The 26433-nt window shown below is 44.7% G+C and overlaps 1 protein-coding gene across 6 annotated transcripts in view; it reads right to left on the bottom strand.

Moving 5' to 3' along the window:
- EVL (Enah/Vasp-like) overlaps nucleotides 1-26433 on the bottom strand; it is a 189412-nt gene that overhangs the window by 103051 nt on the left and 59928 nt on the right. For 5 of the 6 annotated variants that reach the window (XM_015424456.1, XM_015424458.1, XM_015424451.1 and 2 more), the window contains exons 2-3: nucleotides 5884-6052; nucleotides 2153-2333 (exon numbers count right to left, since the gene is read on the bottom strand). In XM_015424456.1, the coding sequence (XP_015279942.1) occupies nucleotides 2153-2333; nucleotides 5884-6052 (350 nt within the window). Of the gene's footprint in view, nucleotides 1-2152; nucleotides 2334-5883; nucleotides 6053-24134; nucleotides 24222-26433 lie in introns of those variants that run through there. The other variant, XM_015424453.1, reaches the window with a different exon arrangement.

The following is a 26433-nucleotide window of genomic DNA, read 5'->3' as shown; positions in this document are numbered from 1 at the left end:
TAAGCAGGGTCAGCCCTGGTTAGTACTTGGATGGGAGACCACCAAGGAATTCCAGGGTTGCTACGCAGAGGCAAGCAATCGCAAACCACCTCTGCACATCTCTTGCCTTGCAAACCCTATGGGGGTCTCCATAAATCAGCTGCAACCTGACAGCTCTTTGCACACATACACCTGATATATACCTTCCAGCCAATGGTGCACTATGCTAACAATCCTATGTTCATCGCAGGCATAATGCAACAATAATACCATTAAAGACAGAACAAAGTTTGAGTCCACTGGCACCTTTAAGACCAACAAGGTTTAATTCAAGGTATAAGCTTTCATGGGCAAGGACACTTCTTCAGATACTGTTAAAAGCAAACAACACTTAATAATACTATTAAAGACACTTTGCATCCATTTTAACTTTTATCAGTATACATACCCACCCACTATACATTTATAAAAATAACCTTTAACACTAACCTAATGGAATACAAAAATACCAAGTTAATTCTATGAAGATAATTCATAGATCTATGGAGCTTTTTGCAGCAGTTGGTTTATCGCCAGGTACCCAAGGCAAGGAACGTCAATATCAAAGAAGTTGATTTTTAATTCCAAAACTGTTTTATTTATAAATGTTCAAGAAATTACAATAATCTTTAATCATCTAGCTGTCCTACTTAACCAGGAACGATTTTACTCTTACGCTACTCTCGCAAGATTATCTTAGCCCATATAGTCATAGATAAGATACACTAAACGTATGTATTTACCATGTTAGCAGATTTGTGTACCTTTAATCGTAATGATATCTCACTTTTAATGCAAAAGGTATATCACTATTCGCCATTAACCAATAAGTGTTATCTTCCAGTTATGTTTTCCTACCATCCTTGACCAGGTATCTTGCTTATTATTTTCCTGACACTGCTTCCACCTGGATTTAACTTGCAATTAACATGTTTCTCATATCTGCTGACACAAACCAGACTTCAGTACTTCAAGGCTATACTGACCTGGGGGCATTTTTATTCCCCATAAAGCATCTCTAGACTTTCACTTGCACAGGCCTTCCTTGGTTGTGGCTTGCAGAATTAATTTATTTAGGTATTTATACCCCATTTTGCTCCCCAGTGGGAAAGCAAAATAGCTTACAATGTAATTCCTCCCCCTTCCATTTTATCCTCACAACAACCTAGTGAAGTCTTTAAACTGAGAGAGAGGGACTGGCTGAAGTTACCCAGCAGGCTTTCACAGCAGAGCTGGGATTCAAACTTGGGTCTCCTAGATCTTAGTTGGACACTGTAAACACAACATCACACTGGTTTTTAATGATGTCACCAGCCATGGCCATCAACTGCTCCCTGATATTTTTAGCTACATCCATAACAACATGGCATACACACCACAGAAAGAGAAGATCACTAATCTCACAGACACTAGCCCAGGGGTCCCCAACCTGTTTCAGCCTGAAGGCACCTTTGGAATTCTGGCACATGGTGATGAGCACAACTACAAAATGGCTGCCACAGCAGGTGGAGCCAGCCACAGAAATGGCTACCACAAGAGGTGGAGCCAACAGCAAAATGTCAGGGAATGAGGTCATGCTTAACTGTAACACACAGGAAATATGTTGAGGATACCTGCACTAGCCAATAGGCTTTCCTCAATAACTAGGTTTTTTCCATTCAAGGTGTCATATAATTGAAAACCTGCAGAATTGGGATTTGTTCCAGAACAGGGAAAAAACCCAGCATGTTAAAAAAACACACACCAAACTAGTGTTTTTGTTATCCTTCTGTTCCCCTCCGGAGTTCAGGGTACTAAACATGGTATTCCTTTAGTCATTTTTTCCTCACAACCACACTATGAAGTAGGTTAGGTGGAGAGAAAGTGACTGGGCCAAAGTCAGCTTCACAGCAGTGTGAGGATCTGGATTTGGGTCCAAAACACTAATTACCACACCACACTGCCTCTCTAAAAAGCAGTGAGAACATTTTTGCCATTCTAAAAATGTGATGTGTCTGTCTTCACCCATCCTTGAAAGGAAGATCTGGTAACATCTGAGTGAGGCAAAGAAACATTGAGAGCAAGCACCTCATGACGACACGACAACTCACACTAAATAAGAAAAGAAAAGAAGAAAAAGGCTTGTTCGCCCTACCTCCATCTTGCTGCGAGTTCATGATATTCAAAGCAAACAGCATTGCGTTGGAGAACGTGGTCGCCTCTTCCTTACTGGCGAAGTTCAATCCATACACCTGTCGTGCATCGCGCCACTGATGGAAAGTGGGCGTCGCCTGATTGTACTTCAGTCCTTTCACAATTGAATAATTAATCACTACCTGAAATGGAAACAGCAGAGCGGAGTACTAAGAAACTGAAAGAAAAGTAAATGAAGCGATCACTGTCGGGGAGAGAGAGAAGTACTATACCTTTTGAAAGATGCGTTCACAGAGATCACATAAAAGACGATACTCACCAAATCTCTGCCTCCCCATCTCCTTTTAGCATTTTCTTATCCTTTTATATACAGTCAAAAGGAAAGTTAACCTGTTTTGACAGTGACTCAAGGGACGATTTCCACAGTACAGAACATGCAGTCTGTGTCTGGGGTCCCCCACACTGTGTCGGATGCATTACACATAAATGTTGCATGCTCCCATCCCCAAACCATTAAAGTACATGAAAATGGTGCACAAGAGAGACTTGAGCGCCATCATCACATTACAGTCATTATTCAAACAGGCATAGCATGTGCAGGAATCGAGGAACTCATATGTGAATGTTGCGTAGAGTAGAGATCCTGGACCCAACTTGCATACGCCATAACATGGAAATCTTAGAATGGATTTGCTGGCTGATTGTAGCCAACTGTATTTAGTTTTGCTTACAGACATTTGCTTTAGCCCACACCTCAATACCGTTCCAAAAAAAAGTCCTCTATGGGGGGGGGGGAACAACCATGTATGGGATTGTATGCTATTCTTGTGGCTAGATTTTGTTTTTGAAATTACTGGATAATAGAACCAGCAGAGAAGTGCAAGGTCCTACAGCCAGTTGTTTGTCTGTTTGGTCATTCTTTTTCCGTTTATACACTGCTCTCCTGGCCTCGACCAAACATTCATGGGGATACACCGCAAAGACAGTTAAAACAGAATTGAAACACAAAAACAGTATTCCACAATATCAAAAGAGTCCAGCTGGCAGAACAGCAGCAGAGCTAAAAAGAATGCAAAAAAGCAAGCAAGTTGGCCCACAAGGCCCTCTGAAAGAGAAAAGGCTGCCACCTTTTGAAAGAGAAAAGCTTCTGCCACTTTTCTAAAATCTACGAAAGAGTGACAAAGGTCCACAAATTCTAGCATGGCGTGCTGTCAACCAGCAAACCCTTCCCCCTCCCACAACTCCTCAGAGTGACAGAAGACCAGGTGAAAGGGAAGGGCATGTTGGGAGAAAGCACTGGGGAAGTGGTGAGAGAGACTCACATGGTCTCCACCTTCTGCAGGAAAAAAAAGCCCCATGCAAATGAAACAAGACCAAGCACTTCTGGTAGAGTCCTCTCCTCTGGCACGCAAGACAGACTGGGGGGGGGGGGGGATTGGAGTCTTCTTTTCATGTATTCAAGACTCTTGCAGAAGGCCGAAGCTCTTGTGCTGTTTCTCCCTTCCCTAGAGTATGTGGAGGGTTTGGGAAAGGAAAAAAGGGGCTGTTCCTTGCAATGTTCCCTCTAAGCTGTGGAGTCTTGTGAGCAAAAATTCTACTTTGTGAGCTACTGGCATTAAAGTTGTGAGCAAGCAATTTGGCTACTGCATAAATTAGTTTGCTCTGGAGCCATCCTTCCTGAGCTGAGACAAAAGTGTGTGAGCCGGAGGCTAACTCAGAGTCAACACTGGACTCTCAACCAAATACAGGGCTGACCCTGCTTAGATTTCAAGATTTGGCTACTGCATAAACTAGTTTGCTCTGGAGCCATCCTTCCTGAGCTAAGATAAAAATATGTGAGCTAGAAGCTAAAAAACTGTGAGCTAGCTCACCCTAACTCAGCTTAGAGGGAACATTGCTTCCTTACCTTGTCTTCGAAACCCTGCAGAAGGTGAACTGGCTCTCTGATTCATAGCCAAGGACCACAATAAGACCATAAGACGAGTCCTGCTGGATCAGACCAATAGTCCATCTAGTCCAGCACCATGTCTCACAGAGCAGCCAAGGAGTTCCTCTGGACAGTCAACAACAGGGTACAGAGGCCGAGGCCTTCCCCTGATGTTGCCTCCTGGCTCTGGGATTCAGAGGCTGACTGCCTCTGAATGTGGAGGTTTTCTTCACTCGCCATGGCTAGTAGCCACTGATAGACCTCTCCTCCGTTAATCTATCTAATCCCTTTTTAAAGCTGTTTATTCCTGTGGCCATCACTACATCCTCTGGCAGCAAATCCAACATTTTAATCACTCTCTGTGTAAAGTAGTATTTCCTTTTCTCTGTCCTGAACCTACTGCCCATCAGCTTCATTGGATGCTCTCGAGTTCTAGTATTTTGGGACAGGGAGAAAAATTTCTCTTTGTCAGCTCTCTCCACCCCAGGCATGATTTTATAAACCTCTACCATGTCCCACCTTAGTCATCTCTATTCTAAACTGAAAAGTCTCAGACTCTTCAGCCTTTCCCCATAGGGAAGGTGCTCCAATCCCCTCATCATATTGGTTGTCCTCCTCTGGGGTTTGGGGAGGGGAGGAACTTCAATGGGGTATACAGTTCACCCTCCAAAGCAGCCATTTTCTCCAGGTGAACTGATTTCTGCTACCTGGAGACCAGTTATAATCCATTCCAAGGAGATCTCCAGCCTGGCAGTTGGTAACCCTAACAATAAAGTCTACAGTGTTAAACAGTTTCAGCAGGGAATTCATGGAAGAGATGTCCATCGATGGCCACTAGCCATGTGGACTAAAGAAGAAGAAGAAGAAGAAGAGATTGGATTTATACCCCGCCCTTCACTTGGAGTCTCAGAGCGGTTTACAAACTCCTTTCCCTTCCCCTCCCCACAACAGACACCCTGTGAGGTGGGTGGGGCTGAGAGAGCTCTGACATAAAGTGCTCTTTTTCAAGGACAGCTGTGCCAGAGCTTGTGACTAACCCAAGGGAAGCTGTATTTCCAAAAGCAGTAAGTTTTTCTGAAATGTAGTGCTAGGAGTCAACATCTGGGGAAGGTCTTGGTCTCTATGACCTGTTGCTAGCCCTGTGGGACAGCTGGTTGCCCACCGTGCGTAACAGGATGCTAGTCTAGAATGACCCCTGGTCTGATCCAGTGGGGCTCTTCTTGTCATACAGTGCTAAGAACAGTAAAACTTTGTACTTATCCAGCAAATTCATATCAAGAAATTCATGAAAGCCCTCCCCCCCTTTTCATAACACCAGTGGAGAAAACATCAGAAGACGCAGCAAGCTCTATAATCTTGAATCTCTATAAACAATTTTAAACAAATAAGCTTCATTCGTTTAGTAGAAAATAACCTATGTTCCATGTGGGTTAATGACTACTCTCCTCTGCACCACCACCACATCAATAAACAGAGTAAATTTGAATTGTATTGTGTATTTGCAGGCGAGAGCTTGCAAAAGTGGGGGTTACCCCACACCCACCGGCAGGCTGGCAACCGGAGAAAAGGCCCTCTGCCTGGCATTCACCAGCTTCAAGTGAAGGGGAAGCACATGGACCAGGGCCTGAGAAGTTGATCTTAACTGAAAGGAAGGCTCATACCGGAGTATGGGTCACAGATTAAACAAAATGCAAAATGTGTGGTGTCTTTCTGGGGAGGAGGAGCAGGGAGCACTTGGAGCTGTGCACATGAGTTTCATTTCAACACCGACGAGGAAGATACTGGTGGAAACCAGAATTACTCACTTGCTGATCTTGTAGTTTAACTCCGACTACTCTAAATGTGTTACTGGCAGTGTTGTGGTAGATGTTGATTCGGCTGAACCCTTGCTGGCCGGGCTTTATTGGCACCCATTTCTTACTGGTATCGTCATAGACCATGACTGATGCCCGGGCTTGGCAAATACTCTGCTCACTGTAGAGTGGGGGAGAAAAAAGAGAGAGAAGCAGCTATTAAACAATAGTAAACATGCAAGCTGTACCACGTTTATAACTAGAAAGAGAGAAGGCAATGTTCTAGAACTTATGAGGTATGTTGTCAATGATGGACTGGACCATGTAGTACGTGTGGCCACCATTACACCTGCCAATATGTATCCTGGCACCTATGCACTTCTTCCCAAAAGCAAACAGCCTATACTGGCTGTCCTCCACTTGATTACGGTAAGGGATACTTCAGAACATCCCAGCAGGCATCATCTTTGTGTCAACAGGGACATTTGGAAATAACTATCTGCATGCTCGGCTTTGAGCCTCCAAACATTTTGTGGAACCTCCCAACACCATGTGATTGGACCCCCACCCCCATGGCAGCCATTTTATTTTAATTTTTGGTGAGTATTGGTCTCTGTGTGTTTGTGTTGTGTGTGCACATGTGTATGTGCTTGTGAGCCTGGAAGTCGTGGTGACTTCCGGCAACCCCTAGTGGGGCTTAAGACTTCAGAGAGGTAGCTTGATTGCCTGCCTCTGCACCCTGGCCCTGGTATTCCATGGAGGTCTCCCTTCCAAGTACTTGCCAGGGTCGGCCCTGCTTAGCTTCCAAGATCTGACCAGACTGGCCTTGCCTGGGCTATACAGGTCAGGGCTGACGGTAGCCATTTTATGATTCATTACACCCTCCATTCTTTGCTGTGCTACGTCTTCCCAACATTCCAACAGGTCTGACAAGATTTCAGAACCCTTCGGTGCTGATCCCCAAAGTGGGTCTGTAAACAGAATGTCTCATACCACTGATTGAAGCTCACTTAAAGCAAATCAAAAACTCACTAACACATTTTAGCCAGCCTTCTGTACATACAGGTACCCATAAAAGTATGATCTTGTATATATAAGCATACACATAAAGCCGGTAGGGATGCCAGCCTCCAGGCAGGGCCTGGGGATCCCCTGGAATTACAGCTCATCTCCAGACTACAGACGTCAGTTCTCCTGGTGAAAATGGGTGGACTCTACGGCACTGTATTCCACTGAGGTCCCTGTCCTCTCCAGGCTCTATTCCCAAATATTCAGGAGTTTTCCAACCTGGACCTGGCCACCCTACCACCCCCATCCCCCTCTGCCATTGGCCTATCAAGATCAATATTGTCTATTCAGACTGGTGGCAGCTGTCTAAGGTCTGTTCCACCTCCTACTACCTGATCTTTTAAACTGGAGATAACTGGGGATTGAACTTGGGAACTTCTGTATGTCAAGCAGATGCTCTGCCATTGAGCCACAGCCTCTCCAACATGAAGTGGCCTGATATAGAGCCAGAAAACTGTATCACAGTAACCCAGTATTTTGAGCCGCAATGGCTCTCCAAGTTCTCTCACACTGGCTCAGTCCTCCTGCCCAAGTGTTGTGGTGTTTTTTTAAACAGCAGTTCTCTGCCACAGAGAACCTTTTTAAAAACCAAACCAAATCTTCCAACTTGTGCTCATACAACTGCCACAGTCTGATCAGACTGATCCTTATCGCTTTCTGTTCCTCTGGAGATGCTGGTTGTGGAACAGGCTACAGGAACTCTGCATTGGGCCCTCTCATCCTTGGCTTAACCCAGCCCACACAAAATTGGGGAAAGGGTTGGAGCCGATGCTCAGTAACCTGGAGAATCTGTTAATATTTTTGTACTGTTTTTCTTCGTACATGCAAAGCAGTTTATAAACGAGGTACAGAGATATCAACAATTTTTTAAAAAATACGTTAAGCATTCTATTGTCATCTGTTTAGATGCAGAATACTAAGGGGCAAAATGAATTCCTTTACACATTAAAGTCCAAGTTGCATGAAAATAACTCATTCGAGAGCCCAAATAAGATTGTGGGCAAGCTATCGTGAACAAGCCTTTTTGGAAGAAAAAGTGTATTTCAAAGCCACTTTCCTTCAAAAAATAAGAGGGCCATTCATCTTGCAGACCCTTTCCTGATCCATGCTGATGACGCCTCATTTTCTCTGCTTGTGGCTGAAGGAGATCCTACGGCCACAGACCTGTGGCCTTATGCAGTCATGCCAAAACTGGATTAGGGATGATTTCGCATGCAACAGTTGTGGACTCAAACCTTTCCTCTGCTTGCTGTTTCCACCGGCTACACCATCTCCCCAGACTTTTCTTAACTGAGCTAAGGGGGAGAGGCTACGGAGAGGGTACTGTCCCAGAAAATTTATTTTATTTATTATTTATTTTTGGGATTTATATCCCGCCCCATCCAATATGCAGCTCGGGGCGGCTAACAAACAGCCATGCCGAAGTTAAAATATGCATACAAACAACAGCATAATAAAAACACTATATCTTGACATAAAATTTGGTGCTTTGATAATTTACATAAAATCCAAGATTTTATGGATGGGGAAAGGGTTCCCCAAAAGCAATGGATGGGGAAAGGGTCACACTACTGATCCACTTGGAGTTTCCCCCTCTATGCCATATAGTTGTTCAACACAACTTCCAATCTAAGATTTGGGGTACAGACCCTGCAGCCTGGACCCCATCCCCATACCCCTCATTGTTCCTTGTCCCCTTGGACTGGTTTAATGTGTTGTAAAAAGGCCCTTTAAAGGGCCAAAGGGGGGGGGGACATCGCACGAAGCAGAGCTTGGCTCCACCAGCCTTCCCCATAGTGGTGATGGAGAGAGTGTCCACACACCCACTGCCCTGAAATCACACCGCAGATCTTCCTCTGAGCCCGAGAAAAACGTACAAAGGGAGGGTTACAGGAGGGGACGTGGCTCAGTGGAAGAGCCTCTGCTTTGCATGCAGAAGGTCCCAGGTTCAATCCCCAACATCTCCAGTTGAAAGGACCAGGCAGTAGGTGATATGAAAGACCTCTACCTGAGACCCTGGAGAGCCAATGTCAGTCTGAGGCAGTGTTCCCTCTAAGCTTAGGTGTGAGCTAGCTCATAGTTTTTTGCCTCCGGCTCACACATTTTTGTCTTAGCTCAGGAAGGATGGCTCCAGAGCAAACTAATCTATGCAGCAGCCAAATTGCTCACTCACAAGTTTAGTGCCAGCCAGTAGCTACTAAAAGTAGAATTTTTGCTCACAACACTCCACAGCTTAGAGGGCGCATTGGTCTGAGGAGACAATACTGACCTTGATGGACCAATGGTCTGATTCGGTATAAGGTCACTTCATGTTTGTTCATGTGAACAGCACAGACAAATCATGCTCAGAGTGAACATGACGTCATGCAGATGTTCCCCTTTAACGTTGGGGCTTCCTGCTTTCCATGCAGGGGGAAATCGCAGTGCAGAAGCAGCACGGGGGTGTGTGTAGATATTGATCTGCTTAGGATTTTTTCATATTCGCAAGGGGGGAACAGCAGCAATAACACAACATCTGACACAGCTGTTTAATATTTTGAAAGGTTTATCATTCAAGCATTTCCCCAAACAGAGAAGCATAACTATAAAAGAATGCTGTGGGTTGCCAAACACAGGAGAGCACAGAAAGCCTTAAAGCAACAGAAGAACAGACCTCTTAAGAAAAAAAAGTGTTATCTTTCTAATACAGCTGCTGCAGAGCAGCGGCCTTCACTATGCAACCCGCAAGAGACACCCCTTTCATAAGCCCCCACACACACAGCTGTGACTGTCCACTGACTAAAACAGCAAAACTTATGGTTTCCTTCTCTCTAACATTTGTTCACAGATTCCTAAACAGGATATTGGTGTACATTCACAAACGTTCAAGGGAACCAACAGATGTAATAGAGAGTCGCAGAGCACGCGGCAGGGTCGCAGGCGGCCCCAAGCAGTGTTCCCTCTAAACTAAGTGAGTGTGAGCCGGCTCACCATTTTTTGAGCCTCCGGCTCTCACATTTGTGCCTTCGCTCGGGAAGGAGGGGGCTCCAGAGCAAACGGATTTCTGCCGGAGCCCAATCACCTGCTCACAACTTTAATGCCAGGAGCTGTCAGGTTTCCCCAGGGCATCAATGAAGTACACTCTTGCAGAAAAAGTTTTACTTTATTTGAAGCCATCGGTGCATAGACAGGATCACAGTTAGGAATGAGGGGGGTGCAACCAGCATGACGGGGTTTTTTTGTTTGTTTTTTTGCAAATATATTTATTGGGGTTTTATCATATAAGCCTGTATCATACACATATATTCATTCCACAAGACTACCAACAAAAACTATACAAATTCATTTTTCATTTCCTGCAACACAGAATCATCAATCAAACATCCAAGATAACAATTAATATACAACTTGTTCTTGTTCTTTTACCTGTCTGGAATTAATATACTGCCCAGTTAACTGACAAAGTCCTATTGGTACTATGGAGCATATATAACCTCCTGTTTGACTTCTTCTTATATGTTACCAGCTTCCTCCATCCTTTAGTAGTCTATTAATTCTTATTTCCAGTATGAAAACAGGGTTTAATCTCGTATTTATTTATTTTCCATTATCTTCTTTTTTTGTCTTTGGCTTTTTAGTAACTCTTCATCTCCCATATATTACTTACACCTTACCTCTGAGGTGTACTTACTCTGCTGTTCTTAGACATACATTTTCTTTATAACTGCACCACCCACCTTCAGCTCTTTTCAACCAGGTTGCTCAGTATATATAATTCTTGATGTGGCCCCATCTGTGTATACTTAAATCTGGAGACTGAGGTCATGGACAGACAAGGCAGATCTTTCTAAAAACCTGAAAGAAGCCCTACATTTTCAGAAATCTGAAATCTTTTTTAAAAGTATCCATTGTAGGGTTAACCCTCCCCCAAATAATAGAGTAGCTAAGCAATTAAGCGCATCAACAGGTCTACATATGAAAGCAAAAGCAATCAAGCATACACCGGGAAAAACAACAGAAAAGAAATTTGGCAGCTTGCTGACAGGAGCTCACAAAGTAGAATCGTTGCTCACAGGACACCACAGCTTAGAGGGAACATTGGCCCCGAGACACTCAGCTCTGTCCGGCCCCTCGTCTTTAATCTAAAACGGCCTCCCGCTCCAGAGAGCTGATAGCCGAGTGGACACATAGGGGCAGGGGCGGATGCACCGGGAAGCAGACGCAGCACGTTCTTAGGACACCAGGGCCCAGGGGGGTACCGCAAAGTTGGGGAAAGGGTGAAAAGCTTCCTTTGTACAGTATATTGTGTGATCCTGTGAATAGATTTTTGTACGGCCGCGGCGTGTACCCTTTGCTCCAGGAGCTGGGCTGGAGCCCCCCACGGGGACCGAGGTAAGACCTGGCAACCCTAATCTAAGGTGACTGGGTTAGCCTGGGCTACGCAGCAAAGGGCTAGAAGGTTCCTACCACATACCAAAGAGGTGCTTAAATGGCAAAGAAGGTTCTCAGTCCAGAAGTTGAAACTGTTAGGGAGAAGTCTGGATCACTGTATGTTAGAGCAAAAGCATCTTGCTTTACTTACACAACACACAAGCTTGCAGCCCATAACACACCTATGTGGTGAGTCCAACCTTGCAAGTGAGATGACAAACATGCACACAAGTGAACTGAATGCCCGGCTTACACTGATTCGTCTATAGATCTTTGACAATATTTTAACCCTGCTTATAAGCCCGTAAAACGGCACACCCATCACCCACCCACTCCCAACAATAGGCTATTTACAGAGGTACTCCTGGGTGATAGGTCTGTCCCAGGATCCTAGCAGTCCATTGTTCTGTGTCCCCAAGCTGGGGCTCATTAGATTAGGCTCAGTACACAACACTATTGTTCGGGGGAAACAAGCTCAACTAGATCCCCGTACTATTCCAGGGATTACTCAGGCTCAATACACAACACAAGGAAGACTTTGCAGAGGAAGGCAAGGGCAAGTCACCTCTGTTTTTCACTTGCCTTAAAAGCCCCGTGCTGGGGTCACCGTCAGTTGCAATTTGAAGGCACTTACATATGTAATTCCACCTTAAGAGAGGTGGACATGAAAGAGATGTATACAATTATAAATGGTGTGAAGAAAGAGATCCTCCCCCCTTTAATGCTGGTACTCAGAGTCCTCCAATGAAATCGACTCGCAGAGGATTCAGGACAAGACAAAGGAAGCACTTTTTAATGCAACATGTGATTAACCTGTGGAACTCACTGCTAGAAGATGCAGCGTTGGCTATTTGCTTAGACAGTTTTAAAAGCTGATTTCACAATAGAAAGTGTATTAGTCCATATCAGCGAAATGGAACCTCCATGTCCAGAGGCAATGTACCTCTGAACATGAATTGCTAGAATGCAAACAGCAGCAGACGGTTGTTGTCCCCCATTTCTAACTTGGCACCTTCCAGGAAGAATTTTGCTGGCCAGTGCTGGAAATAGGCCTAAATGGGCCCTTTGGTCTGACTGCGCAGCACTCCTAAGCTCTGAAGAGAACAACAATCCAAACTATTTGTTATAAATCTAAGAAGAAGAAAAATGGCAGGAAAATCCACTTCCCTGTGAATGCATGCAGACTTTTAAGCAAAAGCCGAAGAGTAAACAATTGCCTTGATTTCACAAGCCAGAAGCAGGAAACACAAAAAGAATTTATTTTAAACATCAGCCACTGTTTCAATAACGACAGTTGGGACATATTTCTGTGAATCTCTTAAAAAGGGCAAAAGCAATAGCCAGCTACAAGAAAAAAGACAATGACGTGCTCCAAGGGAACAATCCCAAATGTGGTAATTTAATAACAGAGATCCTGTAACATGCTGAGCACTGAAATCTGTGCTTTTGCTTCACAATGAGAGAGCCTTTAAAGTCACATGCAAACTCCTGAGGTTCAATCACCCAAGATCTTTCTTACATGCCCAGGGGAAGGCTTATCACCACTTTGGGGTCAGGAAGCAATTTTCCTCCAGGCCAGTTTGCCCGGGGGTCCTGGAGGTTTTTTGTCATCTTCTGGGCAATGAACATGGGTCACTGGTGGTGTGGGGGGAGGTATTCGTGAATTTCCTGCATCGTGCAGTGGGTTGGACTAGAAGACCCTGGAGGTCCCTTCCAATTCTATGATTCTATCTTCCTCACTGTAATCTGAACTGAAGCTACAATTTGGATGTTACAGCTGACACAGGACTGCCACTGAAAACAGAAGTCCTGCAACTCACTCACCCTTTCTCTATTCACAGTCAAGTCTAGGAACAGAAACTAACCCAACCACCAATAATGATGAATGAAGGCAGGGAAACCTGGGATCATGAAGGTATAATGTTATGCATTTTATACTCCTAGACATTACTGGGGAGAAGAGGATATGACGCAGGGCTGCTGTTTTGGGCCACAGCCACATGTTTGGTGTTATCTCTCATTCCAAGCATGAAATGAATCCTGGTGGTGAATGGGTCTTGTGTATGTGTGCAAAGAGCTGTCAAGACTTATGGCGACCCCTGCAAGGAGCTTTCAAGGCAAGTGAGTAGCAGAGGTAGTTTGCCATGGCTTTCCTTGAAGATCTCTCATCCAAGTACAAACCAGGATCCTGCTTAGCTTCTGAGATCTGACAAGATTGGGCTAGATACCATGCCACCTTCCTTCTAGAACAGGTTTTACCCAATGACTATAATGGGGCAGATGTAGGATATGTTCCTCAGGGATTGTGTCCTTCCTTATTCAGCGTCCAGAGTAGCCTTTCACCATACAGAAGAATGGCCCACTGACAGAATAATATGGGTTCGGCTACTAATGAGGCAGCATCCAATACTGAGTCAGAACAATATCTTTGCCCCAATTTATTTTTAAAACCAACTCCCCTAGGGATGCCAGCCTCCAGGTGGGACCTGGGGATCCCCTGTAATTACAACTGTATTCCAGACTACAGAGATCAGTTCCCCTGGAGAAAATGGCTGCTTTGGAGGGTGGACTCTCTGTGGCATTGTACCCCGCTGAGGTCTCTGTCCTCCACTCCCAACTCTCCAGGAGTTTCCTATCCTGAAGCTAGCAACCCAACTGGTGGCCAGGGGTGGGGGACTTGGCAACCTTAAACTCCCCCCCTCCCAGTAAATTTGCTTTGCCGGGGCAGAGTGTAACGATATGAGCTTATGTTTGTATTTCTGTATAGTGGTGATGCTGCATGCCTCTCTTTCTGTACTTATCCTGTCCTTCCAATGCCCCTTACAGGGTATTTTTAAAAACTGCATAAGGATTCCCCCCCCCCCCTTCAACTAGTTGCTGCCGGATTGGTGTAAGATGCAGAGCTGGTTGGGATAATGAGAGAACAAATGGGATGCCAAAAGTTTAATGGTTAGATTGATCTTTAGTTGATTAAAAGGTGGAGGGCAACTGTAATTAATGAGGGACTAATTTAATGATCTGCTACGGCAAATTAAGAGCACAGGCCTGTTTGTATTGAGGCCGTTTTGGCTTTCAGTGCGTTAATGAATATGGAATGGGAAAAGACCATATTAAAAGATAACCTTTTTCTTCTTACATATCCTTCAATATCTCAAAAGGCACCTTACACTGAAGCTTTGGTAAACTGTGAATGTATTTAATTTTAATTGATTCATTAATCAAGCCATCAGTAGGAAGGCAGATTAATCTGCTGACTGCCTTAATAAACCTCTTTTATCTGCAATCTCGACTTGCAATTGGAGCCTACAGGTACCTGTCTTACCTCTAATTACTTTCACAGGCAATCAAAGCTTCTTAAGCTACGGCAGGCTTCAGTTTTTTTCACGCTGAAGATGTAACAGTTCCTGTAACACAGGGCCAGACAGCCAAGCCAAACAGAGCCAGTTTGGTGTAGTGGTTAGGAGCCCGGACTCTAATCTGGGGGAACCAGGTTTCATTCCCCACTCCTTCACATACAGCTGCTGGGTGACCTTGGGCAAGAGCCATAGTTCCCTCAGAGCTGTTCTCTCTAGAGTAGTTCTCTCAGAACTCTCTCAGCCTCACAGGGTGTCTGTTGTGGGGAGAGGAAGGGAAGGAGATTGTAAAGGGTGGGGTATAAATCCAATCCAATCTCTCCTCTCTCTTCTCTCTCTTCTCTCTTCTAAAGTCTGCTGAAATCCCACCATACCAGGATCCATCTAGGAGACCAAATCTTACTCTTACGTTCTAATGGGTGGCTTCTGTCCCCATAGAATGAAAGTCCAAACCAAAATTGTGGCAGAAGGAGACTTAATGGTGCATTTGGCTGATTAATCTTCCCCCAGACGCTTTTCACCGAGGCACTTTAGCACAGCACTATGGCACCTGTTTGAACTGCTCTTATTTCCTCTTTAACATTAAAAAAAAGAGACAGCGACCCTTACAGGAAATGAGAGAGTGGGAGAGCCTCATGTGCAGCCTCCATAGCTGGTGCATGCAGCTGTTACACACACATTCTCTCTCTCTCTCTCTTTCTCTTTCTAGAAGTCTGAAGATTTGAGATTCTGTAAAGCTAAGAGAGAGAATCTCACATGCAGTGCTATGGAGGCCTATCATTCTAGCCTCCAGTTAAAAGACTCAAATGCAAAAGACCTCAGTCTGAGACCTCGGAGAGCCAATGACAGTCCTAGTAGACAAGACTGAACTTGACAGACCAGTGATCTCTGATTCAATATAAGGCAGCTTCATGAGCCCAGGTTTAACATAGATGGTTGCAGGGCTTTTTTTCCTGGAAAAAGAAGTGCCGGAACTCTCAAGCAGGAAATGAAGTTTTCGTTGTGTAGACTGAAAAAACTTTTAAACATTTTTAAATAATTTTGTCAATCCTGGAACTCCATCCTGGCATGTTCCCCCAGAAAAAAAACCCTGGGTGATTGGATCACAGTTTCTCCTTATAAACAATGCCAACAAACAAACAACTCCCCCCCACAACCATATATAACAACACTAAGAACTTGAAGAAGATATTGGAGTCTCAGAGCAGCTTACAAACTCCTTTCCCTTCCTCTCCCTACAACAGACACCCTCTGAGAGAACTCTGACAGGAACTGCTCTTTCAAGGACAGCTCTGACAGAACTATGGCTTGCCCAAGGTCATCCCGCAGCTGCAAGTGGAGGAGTGGGGAATCAAACCCGGTTCTCCCAGATTAGAGTCCGCACACTTAACCACTACACCAAACTGGCTCTCCAAACTTGGACAATTCATTATACAGTGTAGACCCAGCAGAGCCGATTCCTACTGATGAGCTGCATTTCCTTTTTAATGTCCTGTGAATGGACACAACAACGATGGTCTGTTTCACATGAGATGTTTTAACATTTTTGGTAAGTCTACAGGAAATCAGAGACCTGCGGTCCAACACGCTGTACTAGAAAGAGCCGGCTACCCTAAACCTCATTCAGCATTGGCTATTTTAATAAAAGGAAATGAAATGTCACGGCACAGGACGTGTGGCTGTCCTGCCATGCTAACATTAGCAGGTTGGTGAGGCAGAGCCGGAAGACCACAAAGACGCGGCCCCAAGCTGCAGACTCTAAAGATACCTTGCATGAACGAGGAAAAGTAACTACTTTAAATAGTGCATTACTTAATTAATTTGCTTATAGCCCCACGTCTGTTGCTGAGACTCAAACAAGCAAGATGGAGCACTATGTTTGGGGCAGTGTTCTGTACCTTTGGTGCTTGGGGGGGCAACACTAGGAGGGCTTCTGGAGTTCTGGCCCCACTAGTGGACCTCTTGATGGCACCAGGGTTTTGGCCACTGTGTGACGCAGAGTGTTGGACTGGACAGGCCCTTGGCTTGATCCAACATGGCTTATGCTCTCTTATGTTCTTAGGATTATGTAGCATAAAACAATGCAATCATATAGCATGAGATATCCAAACAATGCAACCGGACTAGGATCATAAATATTAGAAACGATGCCAAAAAAGGTATCAAGCAAGATATGTCATAAGTAATGCAACACCCCCACCCCACCCCGGAATTACAAAAATAGAAAACAATGCAGTAAGAGCAAGATAATACATACAGCGAACAGCAGAACAGACTACAATATTTTCCCCTTTACAAAAGCTCCCTTCTGGATCATTCCATTATAGTACAGCTTTCTTCCCTCTACAGAAATACCCTCCTGAACAATTCTGTTTTTCACATTTGGCAGAACGAGAGAATGGTGGGGCAGCCTAGAGCCGTTTCCAGTAGCACTCTAGCGACCAACAAGGTTTTCGGGGCATGGGTTTTCGAACGTTGAAGCTCCCTTCATCAGATACCTTTGTCAAAGCTTTGACTCTCGAATACTCATACCCCCCCCATCTGGTTGGTCTCTAAGGGGTCTCTAAGGTTGGTCTCTAAGGGGGGCTACTGGACTCGCATCTAGCTGTTGTACTGCAGACTAACCCTCTGAAAGAACTGTAGGGACCTTCCTGGCCTCTTCAACAAGCGAGGCCACAAGTGGGAGATGCAATGGAGAAGCATGTGTACAGGAAGCTGTCGAGCTCATCCATTTACAGAGGGGTAACCTTCTCAAGGCTTTGGCCCTCTGAGGTGCCTGCTTCCTAACAGATCTCCTCCTCTCAGCCCTGACTTCCCCCTCACTGGCTTTCCTTGGCACCTGAGAGAGGCTTTTCTTCAAAAAAACAAACAACAACCCTGTTCTTGGGCCTTCAGTGTTCACGTGACAGCCTAAATCTCCCCTTGTGGAAAAGCTTTACTTACAACTTTCCTGCCAGTTTGGTGTAGTGGTTAAGTGCACGGACTCTAATCTGGGAGAACCGGGTTTGATTCCCCACTCCTCCACTTGCACCTGGCTGGATGGCCTTTGCCAAGCCGTACTTCTGATAAGAGCTGTTCTTGAAAAAGAGCAGTTTCTGTCAAGAGCTCTCTGAGCCCCGCCTACCTCACAGGGTGTCTGTTGTGGGGAGGGGAAGGGAAAGGAGTTTGTAAGCCGCTCTGAGACTCCCTTGGGTAGTGAAGAGCGGGGTATAAATCCAATCTCTTCTCTTCTTCTTCTTCTGCCTGTTAAAGGAACCGAAGTAGCAGATTCCCAGCTGGGATCCAAAGCATTTTTTTGATATGATGCTGCAGAAGCCAGGTGTTTGGATTTGTTTGCTTGCTGTTTAAATACCTTATCATTTGACTACCAAAAGATCCATCTGGCCCTGAGGAATAATTTGATACACTAAGCGGAGTTACACCATTCTACGTCCACTGATGTCAATGCGCTTAATAGGGTGTAAACTCCACTTAGCACTGCACTGTAAAAATATTTAACATCATATCCATTTCTGGAGTAAAACATGTTTAGTTTAGTAGCACAGTGGTCTCCACTAATAGGAAGTTCCTTGTTGCCAATATATACACTAATAGAACAACATGTAAAAGAAAGAATTCACACAGTTTTTTAAATGTCCTGCCATGTGTGGTATAACTTCATGAATTTAATAAACTAGACTCCAAGAAACTTAATGTCATACAGCATCTGCATACTGCACTATGCACACTACTGCATAGTGGGAGGGCTTCTAATGTCCTGGCCCCACTGCTAGACCTCCTGATGGCACCTAGTATTTTTGGCCACTGTGTGACAGAGTGTTGGACTGGATGGGCCATTGGCCTGATCCCACACTGGCTTCTCTTATGTTCTTATCTGCTTATCTTCAAAGCATCACTAGGCTCTGAGGTTTGAGCTGGGTAAGGAATTTTACCAGTCCAGTGAAAAAATTCTTAGGCTCAAGGGAAGTAGACTAAAAAACAATAAAAAACAACCCACCCCTACAAAAGCAGAAACATTTACACAAATATCAGATCAGAATCAGTGAGGTTGATAAAAGGGAACACAGGCTATGGCAAATAAAATGCAAGTCAGAATATGTTCAAGAAGAAGAAGAAGATGAAGAAGAAGAAGAAGAAAAAGAAGTAGTCAATTTTGGATGGACTATTTGGTCCAATTGTTTTTCTGTTAATTGAAATAAAACACAGATCTTCCTCCTCATTTGACTTCATTTTTGACATGGAATCTAATATGTACAACATGAGACACTCCAAAGGTATCTGTCGAGGATGGGTGAGTGGGCATCAACGTGGCACTTGGGGTTCAATGTGCCCAAGTGCAAAGTGATGCACATTGGAGCCAAAAATCCTACTATAAATACACATAGATGGGGTCCAAACTGGCAGAGACTGACCAAGAGTCGTAGTAGATAACTCACTGAAAATGTCGAGACAGTGTGCAACTGCAATAAAAAAGGCCAACGCTATGCTGGGGATTATTAGGGAGGGAATTGAAAACAAATCAGCCAGTATCATATTGCCCCTGTATAAATCGATGGTGCAACCTTATTTGGACTACTGTGTACACTTCTGGTTACCACAACTCAAAAAGGATATTATAGTATTGGGAAAGGTGCAGAAAAGGGCAACTAGAATGATAAAAGGGTTGGAACACTTACCCTACGAAGAAAGGTTAAAACGCTTGGGGCTCTTTAACTTGGAGAACCGACGACTGAGGGGTGACATGATTGAGGTTTATAAGATTATGCATGGGATAGAGCAGGTTGAGAAAGAAGTACTTTTCTCCTTTTCTCACAGTAAAAGAACTCGCGAGCACTCAATGAAATTGCTGAGCAGTCGGGCTAGAATAGATAAAAGGAAGTACTTCTTCACCCAAGGAGTGATTAATACATGGAATTTATTGCCACAGGAGGTGGTGGCGGCTACAAACATGGACAGCTTCAAGAAGGAATTAGATAAGCATATGGAGCAGAAGTCCATCAGTGGCTATTAGCCACAAGGTATAGAGAGGAACTCTCAGGCAGGGGCAAGGGATGCTCTCTATTCTCGGTGCTTAGAAGGGGGCAACAGTGGGAGGGCTTCTAGTGTCCTAGCCCCACTGCTGGACCTCCTGATGGCACCTGGTATTTTTGGCCACTGTGTGACAGAGTGTTGGACTAGATGGGCCATTGGCCTGATCCAACATTGGCTTCTCTTATGTTCTCTTATGTTCTTATGTTATGTAGATAACAATCTAAAATAAAAATATGTTTTGTAATCCTTTTCAAGTGTCAGGGATTTCTTTTGCACTCCATGAAACCTGTTTTGTGCACTATTTTCAGCCATCCTCTTTCGTAACGCTTAAAATAGAGATCTGGATTTCCTTTTGCATGAAAGCAAGAGCCTTCCAGGAAATAAAATTTTATGTTCCATTTATATTTAAATAAATTGGCAGATTTTCAGGCACAGAGGCTGAAAATGGCTTAAAAATAAAACTAAAAAAAATCAAAGTAATGCATAAAAACAAGATCCAACATGATAATATGAGCAGAATATACTTTAAAAAAAACAAAAACCTTAATTCTTAGAAACCCTGGAAGAACGCCTTTACAGATTTTCTAAAATTTGCAAACAAAAGACTTAATCTTTTCCCCAAGGAAGTAGAACTATCAAGTTCTACAACACAGGTAAGGTGCCAACATGAAAAAGAGATTTCTGAGAGATGTTGATCTCACACGGTTGTTGTGAAACTAATGGAGGGAGGACAATGTATGCCCCCCTTGAGCTCCTTGGAACTCATGCAAGATAGAAATATAATGGGCAGAGAGTGATAAATTCAAAATTCTGTCAGGATAGGGTTGCCAGGTCCCTCCTGGGTTCTGGGACAAAGCTCTGGTATTTGGGCAAAAGCTCTATGGTAAATTTGGCTTCTACCATAGAGTTTTTGCCCAAATACCAGAGCGTCGCCCTGACATCCCAGATGTGATGACATCCCTTTCAGGTTACATGGGCAGTGACGTAGACACATCACAGCACACCAGATGGTTCTCCCTCTTTTTCGGGGTGTGTTCCCCCCCCCCGCCAACCAGCTCATTGACAGCAGGGAGGTGGGGCCTGGCAGCGGGGGGGGGGGAACCTGGCAGCAGGGGACCCTGCCTCCACTGGGGGGTGTCTGGCAACCCTATGTCAGGAGCAGAAATTGGCAACATCTCGAGCTAGAAATGACACCAACATTAGCTTCTCATATCATATACTGGCTCTGATCCTAGGTTCCTTGCAGGCTTGTTTCCAGTGTTATAGTTTTAAAAAAGGAAGCTCCCATCTAGGTGAGCTCAGGGACAAAGGGCTGGATACAATTTTCTGCTAATGAAAGTGGTGGAGGAACTTCTACCTTCCTACTGCAAATCCCCAACTGCCCCCTCATTCTGAGCACCCCCTAGCCCCCAGGAGCAGCCCTTCAGGGAGATCAATGGGCTGCAGTGGCTTTAGTAGACAATTTAGTCTGGATCAAACCCCAAGACTTAGATCTAGCACTAAACTAAAACCAGCCCCAACCAATACTCCCTCTTATGGAGTCTTGTGAGCAAAAATTCTACTTTGTGAGCTACTGGCATTAAAATTGTGAATAAGCAATTTGGCTACTGCATAAATTAGTTTGCTCTGGAGCCATACTTCCTGAGCTAAGACAAAAATGTGTGAGCCAGAGGCTAAAAAACTGAGCTAGCTCATACTAACTCAGCTTAAAGGGAACGCTGTCCCCAACAAAATCCCACAGACGAGACTCCACATCCTGGGCCTCAAGATGACAGTAGCAGCTACCAACCACTAGCCTCCTCTTGTCACTACCAGACTACTCATTTCCTCCTTCTGGCGCCTCCTAGTTTCTTCTTGAGCTTGGAGCAAGAGAGGAACAGGGAAATCTCAGCCACTGACAACATCTTTGTTCCTCTTTGCCGATCCAACCACATCTAAGCAGAAGCCAGATACTGTCGCTAAACAAGTGAGCGAACAAACAGCTGTCAGGGGCAGACTGACCATCTAAATTACTGGGAAAGCTCCCCATGGGCTCTAGCCCTGGGAGGGGCACTGAAAGCCATGAAAATGCCATGTCCCAGCCAATGTTCCCTCTAAGCTGTGGAGTCTTGTGAGAAAAAACTCTACTTTGTGAGCTGCTGCCATTAAAGTTGTGAGTGAGAAATTTGGCTGCTGCATAAACTAGTTTGTTCTGGAGCCATCCTCCCTGAGCAAAGACAAAAATTTGTGAGCTGGAGGCTAAAAAACTGTGAACTAGCTCACACTAACTCAGCTTAGAGGGAACACTGGTCCCAGCACTGACAGAAGTACTACAGGTAAGGTTCCCAGACCCCTGGGCCAGGCAGGGGATCCCCCGATTTTGGGGGCTTCTGCCCACCACCAGCCAGCTGGCCGGTAGGGAAGCCCCGTCCCCAAACAGCGATGTCACACAGCAATGTCCACAACACAATGACATCACGCGGGAGTGACGTCATCACGCTGGCAATGTCGCATGACGATGCTCTGCTTTTTGGGGAAAACTCCATGGTTTGAGCCCAATTTTAACTAGAGTCTGCCCAAAAAGCAGAGAGTCACCCCTGATGTTGCCGACACGATGCCACTTCCATGTGATGTCATCACATCAGGGATGTCGCTGGCCACTTCTGGATCGCCCCCCCAAACCCCCCCCCGGTCTGGCCACCCTAACTATAGGAGTTGCTTGGCTTCAGGAGCAACAACAAGCCATGTCAGTTCACGGGTTGCTTTTCTCCTGTACCATTTCTGGAAGCAACGGGAGAGCCGATGCCCATTGTCAGTACTGCTGGCTGGGTCTGAGATGGGCAGTCCCTTCAGTGAAGCCCCACAGCTCTGCACAGGCTGCTCAGCATTGGTTGTTCCTGAGCCACCTAAACCTCCCAGTCTGCCCCTAGTGGTAGTTAACAGCTGCTGCAGACACACAGAGCCTTTTCACCATGTGCAGCCTCACTTATTGCAATACTAAAGGGACTCTTGCAGTCTAATTTATCGTTCTAATCTTAACCAATTAATTATGTTGTATGTATATGTTTCTCAGCTAAACAAAACTGGCAATTCATTTGTCAGCTGTAATACCAGATCATTCATAGCAGGGGAACAATCAATAGGCAGGCTTTCACAAAGAACGCTAATATCCAATGAATGAAAAAGGTAAAGGTAAAGGTTTCCCTTGCTCAAAAGCTAGTTGAATCCGACTCTAGGGGGCGGTGCTAATCTCCATTTCCAAGCCAAAGAGCCAGCGCTGTCCGAAGATGTTTCTGTGGTCGTGTGGCCAGCATGACTAAACGCCAAGGCACACGGAACGCTGTTATCTTCCCACCGAAGCAGTACCTATTTATCTACTTGCAATTTCTTGCTTTCAAACTGCTAGGTTGGCAGAAGCTGGAGCCAGAGACGGGAGCTCACTCCGTCACACGACACGGCACTAGGGTCTTAAAACTAAATAAAATGAAATAATATTAACCACAGCTGTCATTTTCAACTCCCAGAACTAAAGCTATGTTGCAAGTGTACCACCCATGACAGAGAAGTCCTCAACCAGTTCTAAGAGATTGTAAATTTATACTTATTAGCTGCTATACATCTTTCAGAGGTGTCAAACTCATTCATTATGAGGGCCAGATCTGACATAAATGTTACTTTGTCAGGCCGGGCCATGTATGCCATAATGTAATGCCAGGTACCAGAGACATAAACTTTATAAAGGACACAGGCAAACCCAAGTAACAATATTATTTTTTTACTCAAAACACAAATAAAAGCCATTGATTCCTAGCAGTGAAAGCAACTAATTTACTGGGGAACCCACAAAAGTCCCAATAAATGTATTTAATTGTATGCAATATTAGTTTTTTTCCCAAGGGATACCTTAAAGGGGGGAGGACCTTACATTTCCATACACACCAGTTGCTTGTGGGCCAGGTAAGAGCCCTGGATGGGCCTGTTCCAGCCCCCAGGCCTTATATTACATTTCTAATCATTGGGATAGTGTCTTGCCTACCTCCGAGTCCAAAACCAATAACTGTACCACAAAGAAAAATTAATAATGATGTTGCAGCCGTTCATTTGGTATTCTGCAGCAAGGGGAATTAAGAGAGAAAAAACTTTATTTCCCAGACGGATTAAATACTAGAAATGTAACTGAAGAAAAATCACACCAGTTATATATCTGGATAGTCTTATCAACTTTATCCACTCTTCAGAAACTTCAAATCACAGAAGTATTGCTCCTTTCCTTTCATTCACTCACATACGCACATACACAAGTAAAGTGAACTCACTTTTACATGCATGTTTTCAAAGATAAATCATTATTGTTCATATAACATAATATTATTCTGCAGGCAAGTGGCCACAGATTCGCAGTAATGAGCCCCACATACTTACCTCTGTGCCATCGAAAACTTCTGGTGTATATTTTAGGGAGGGTGGGGAAAGAAACTAAATCTATCCAGTCTGCACTAAAACATAGTCTCTGTAACTTCACCAATGTATAAAGCAGAACATGTAGTTAGACAAACGATCTGACTTGAACGTTTACACAGGGTCTTGTAACCAAACAGGAAAAGGAAGCTTTACCAAAATAGAGAGTGTATGTGCAGGAAGCAAACGCTGCATTTTTACTTGGGTTTTTCCCCCCTAAAATGAAATCTATTGTTCAGCAGAAAGGCCAACAAAGAAGAGGCACAAGTCACCCAAATTCTGCCCACCTCAGTGACAAAGCTGGTGTTCCAATCAAATGTTCCCAAACAAATGCCCACCAACGCAATTCAGCTGTGACCTCATCTGCCAATTCAAACCCTAGGACCAAAAGTCTGCACAGGACTTCTTTTTTTCAAATAAACTTTTAAAAAGAGAGAGAGATTTGATATATTAGGGGATTTGATACAACAGGTGGGAGTCTGGGAGGGGAGGTTAAGTGCGCGGACTATAATCTGGGAGAACCGGGTTTGATTCCCCACTCCTCCACTTGCAGCTGCTGGATGACCTTGGGCAAGTCATAGTTCTGATAAGAGCTGTCCTTGAAAGAGCAGTTCTCGAAAGAGCTCTCTCAGCCCCACCTGCCTCACAGGGTGTCTGTTGTGGGGAGGGGAAGGGAAAGGAGTTTGTAAGCCACTCTGAGACTCTGAGTGAAGGGTGGGGTATAAATCCAATCTCTTCTTCTTCTCCCAGAATTACAATTGATCTCCAGATGACAGAAAATGGCTGCTTTGAAGAGTGGAATATATGGCATTATACCCCAACATGGAGTTAGCAGCCCCAGGTGCTGTTGCCTGACTCCTCTAGGAAATGCTGGAGACTCTATTTTCAGAGTGAAGATCATTACTCTAGACTGACCCATCAGAGAAGCCACCCACCATAGATGCGGTGATCTCGTATATTCAACAACCAAGGAGCAAGATGGTTGTTAGGTGATGTGGTAAGATGGGGGCAGAAATTTACATTCATCCTAGACCTTCCACGCCTGCCTGTATTGGCCATCATAATAATGCCTTTATATCTTGGATGTGGCCTTCATCATAATAATGCCTTTATATCTTGGATCACTTTCCTAATATAGAATAAGGTTTGCCGGAAGAATGGGATGGGATTTCAAATGCTGGCTGGCTTGATTCAAATGTTCCCAGTACAATTGCATTTCCCCCTTGTGAGTTTTTATTTCCTCTTCCCCTGCACCAAAACGTCCCATTCAACTAAATGTGATGTTCAACACTATGTTGCTTCAACTGTGCATACACAGAATATGACAAAAATAGCAAGAATGGCAAAAATAGTATAAAAGGGATGAAAAAATCAGCAGCAGCAGCAACTGATGATCTGAGGTCAACGGAAACCGATGGTAACAATACTATGCAAAACCAAAAAGGAACAACATGGCTGTTTCGAGTAAAACCTATATTGCACTGCAGCTCTCTTCCCCACAGAGCGTTTTGGTAATACAGACAAAAAAATCTTTTCTTCTTTCCCACTTACTACTACAGCCTACTGTGCTTTCTACTTACTACGACAGCCAGCTTGGCGTAGTAGTTAAGAGCGGCAGACTCTAATCTGGAGAACCGGGTTTGATTCCTCGCTCCTCCTCCACATGAAGCCAGCTGGGTTGACCTTGGGCCAGTCACAGTCCTCTCAGAACTCTCTCAGCCCCGCCTACCTCACAGGGTGTCTGTTGTGGGGAGAGGAAGGGAAGGCAATTGTAAGCCACTCTGAGACTCCTTTGGGTCGTGACCAGCGGGGTACAAAACCAACCCTTCTTTTTCTCCTCCTCCTCCTCTTCCTCCTGGAAAAGTTGTTCCTGGGGATTGGAGGCTAGTACGAGTGCAGTTTGGGGAAAGTAGCAAAAATGGGAAATAACACGTCATTCTCAATTTAAAGACTGTTTCAGGTTTTCACAGATTTCATTGGACAACTGAGGTTAGCATTACCAAGTGCATCTTCATCTTATCTGTTAACATGCAATGAAAAGATCTTCTTGCCTGAACAGCACGATGACCGAGGAAGGGGCACAGAAGCATATGAAGCTGCTTTATACTGAATAAGACCAGAGGTCATTTCGAGGGGGATCGCGGGGGATTGCAGTTCCCCCGGGTGAGGTACAGGGGGCGGGGCACATGACGAAGCCCAGCCCCCTGCTTCCGGCCGCCCCCTGATTCCGGCCGCCCCGCTTCCGGCCCTCATTCCGCCAGGA

The sequence above is a fragment of the Gekko japonicus genome, unplaced genomic scaffold (assembly GCF_001447785.1).
Source record: "Gekko japonicus isolate JY-2015 unplaced genomic scaffold, Gekko_japonicus_V1.1 scaffold44, whole genome shotgun sequence".
Classification (NCBI taxonomy): domain Eukaryota; kingdom Metazoa; phylum Chordata; class Lepidosauria; order Squamata; family Gekkonidae; genus Gekko; species Gekko japonicus.
The sequence above is the reverse complement of the archived record's forward strand: the minus strand, read 5'-3'. Positions and strand labels throughout refer to the sequence as shown.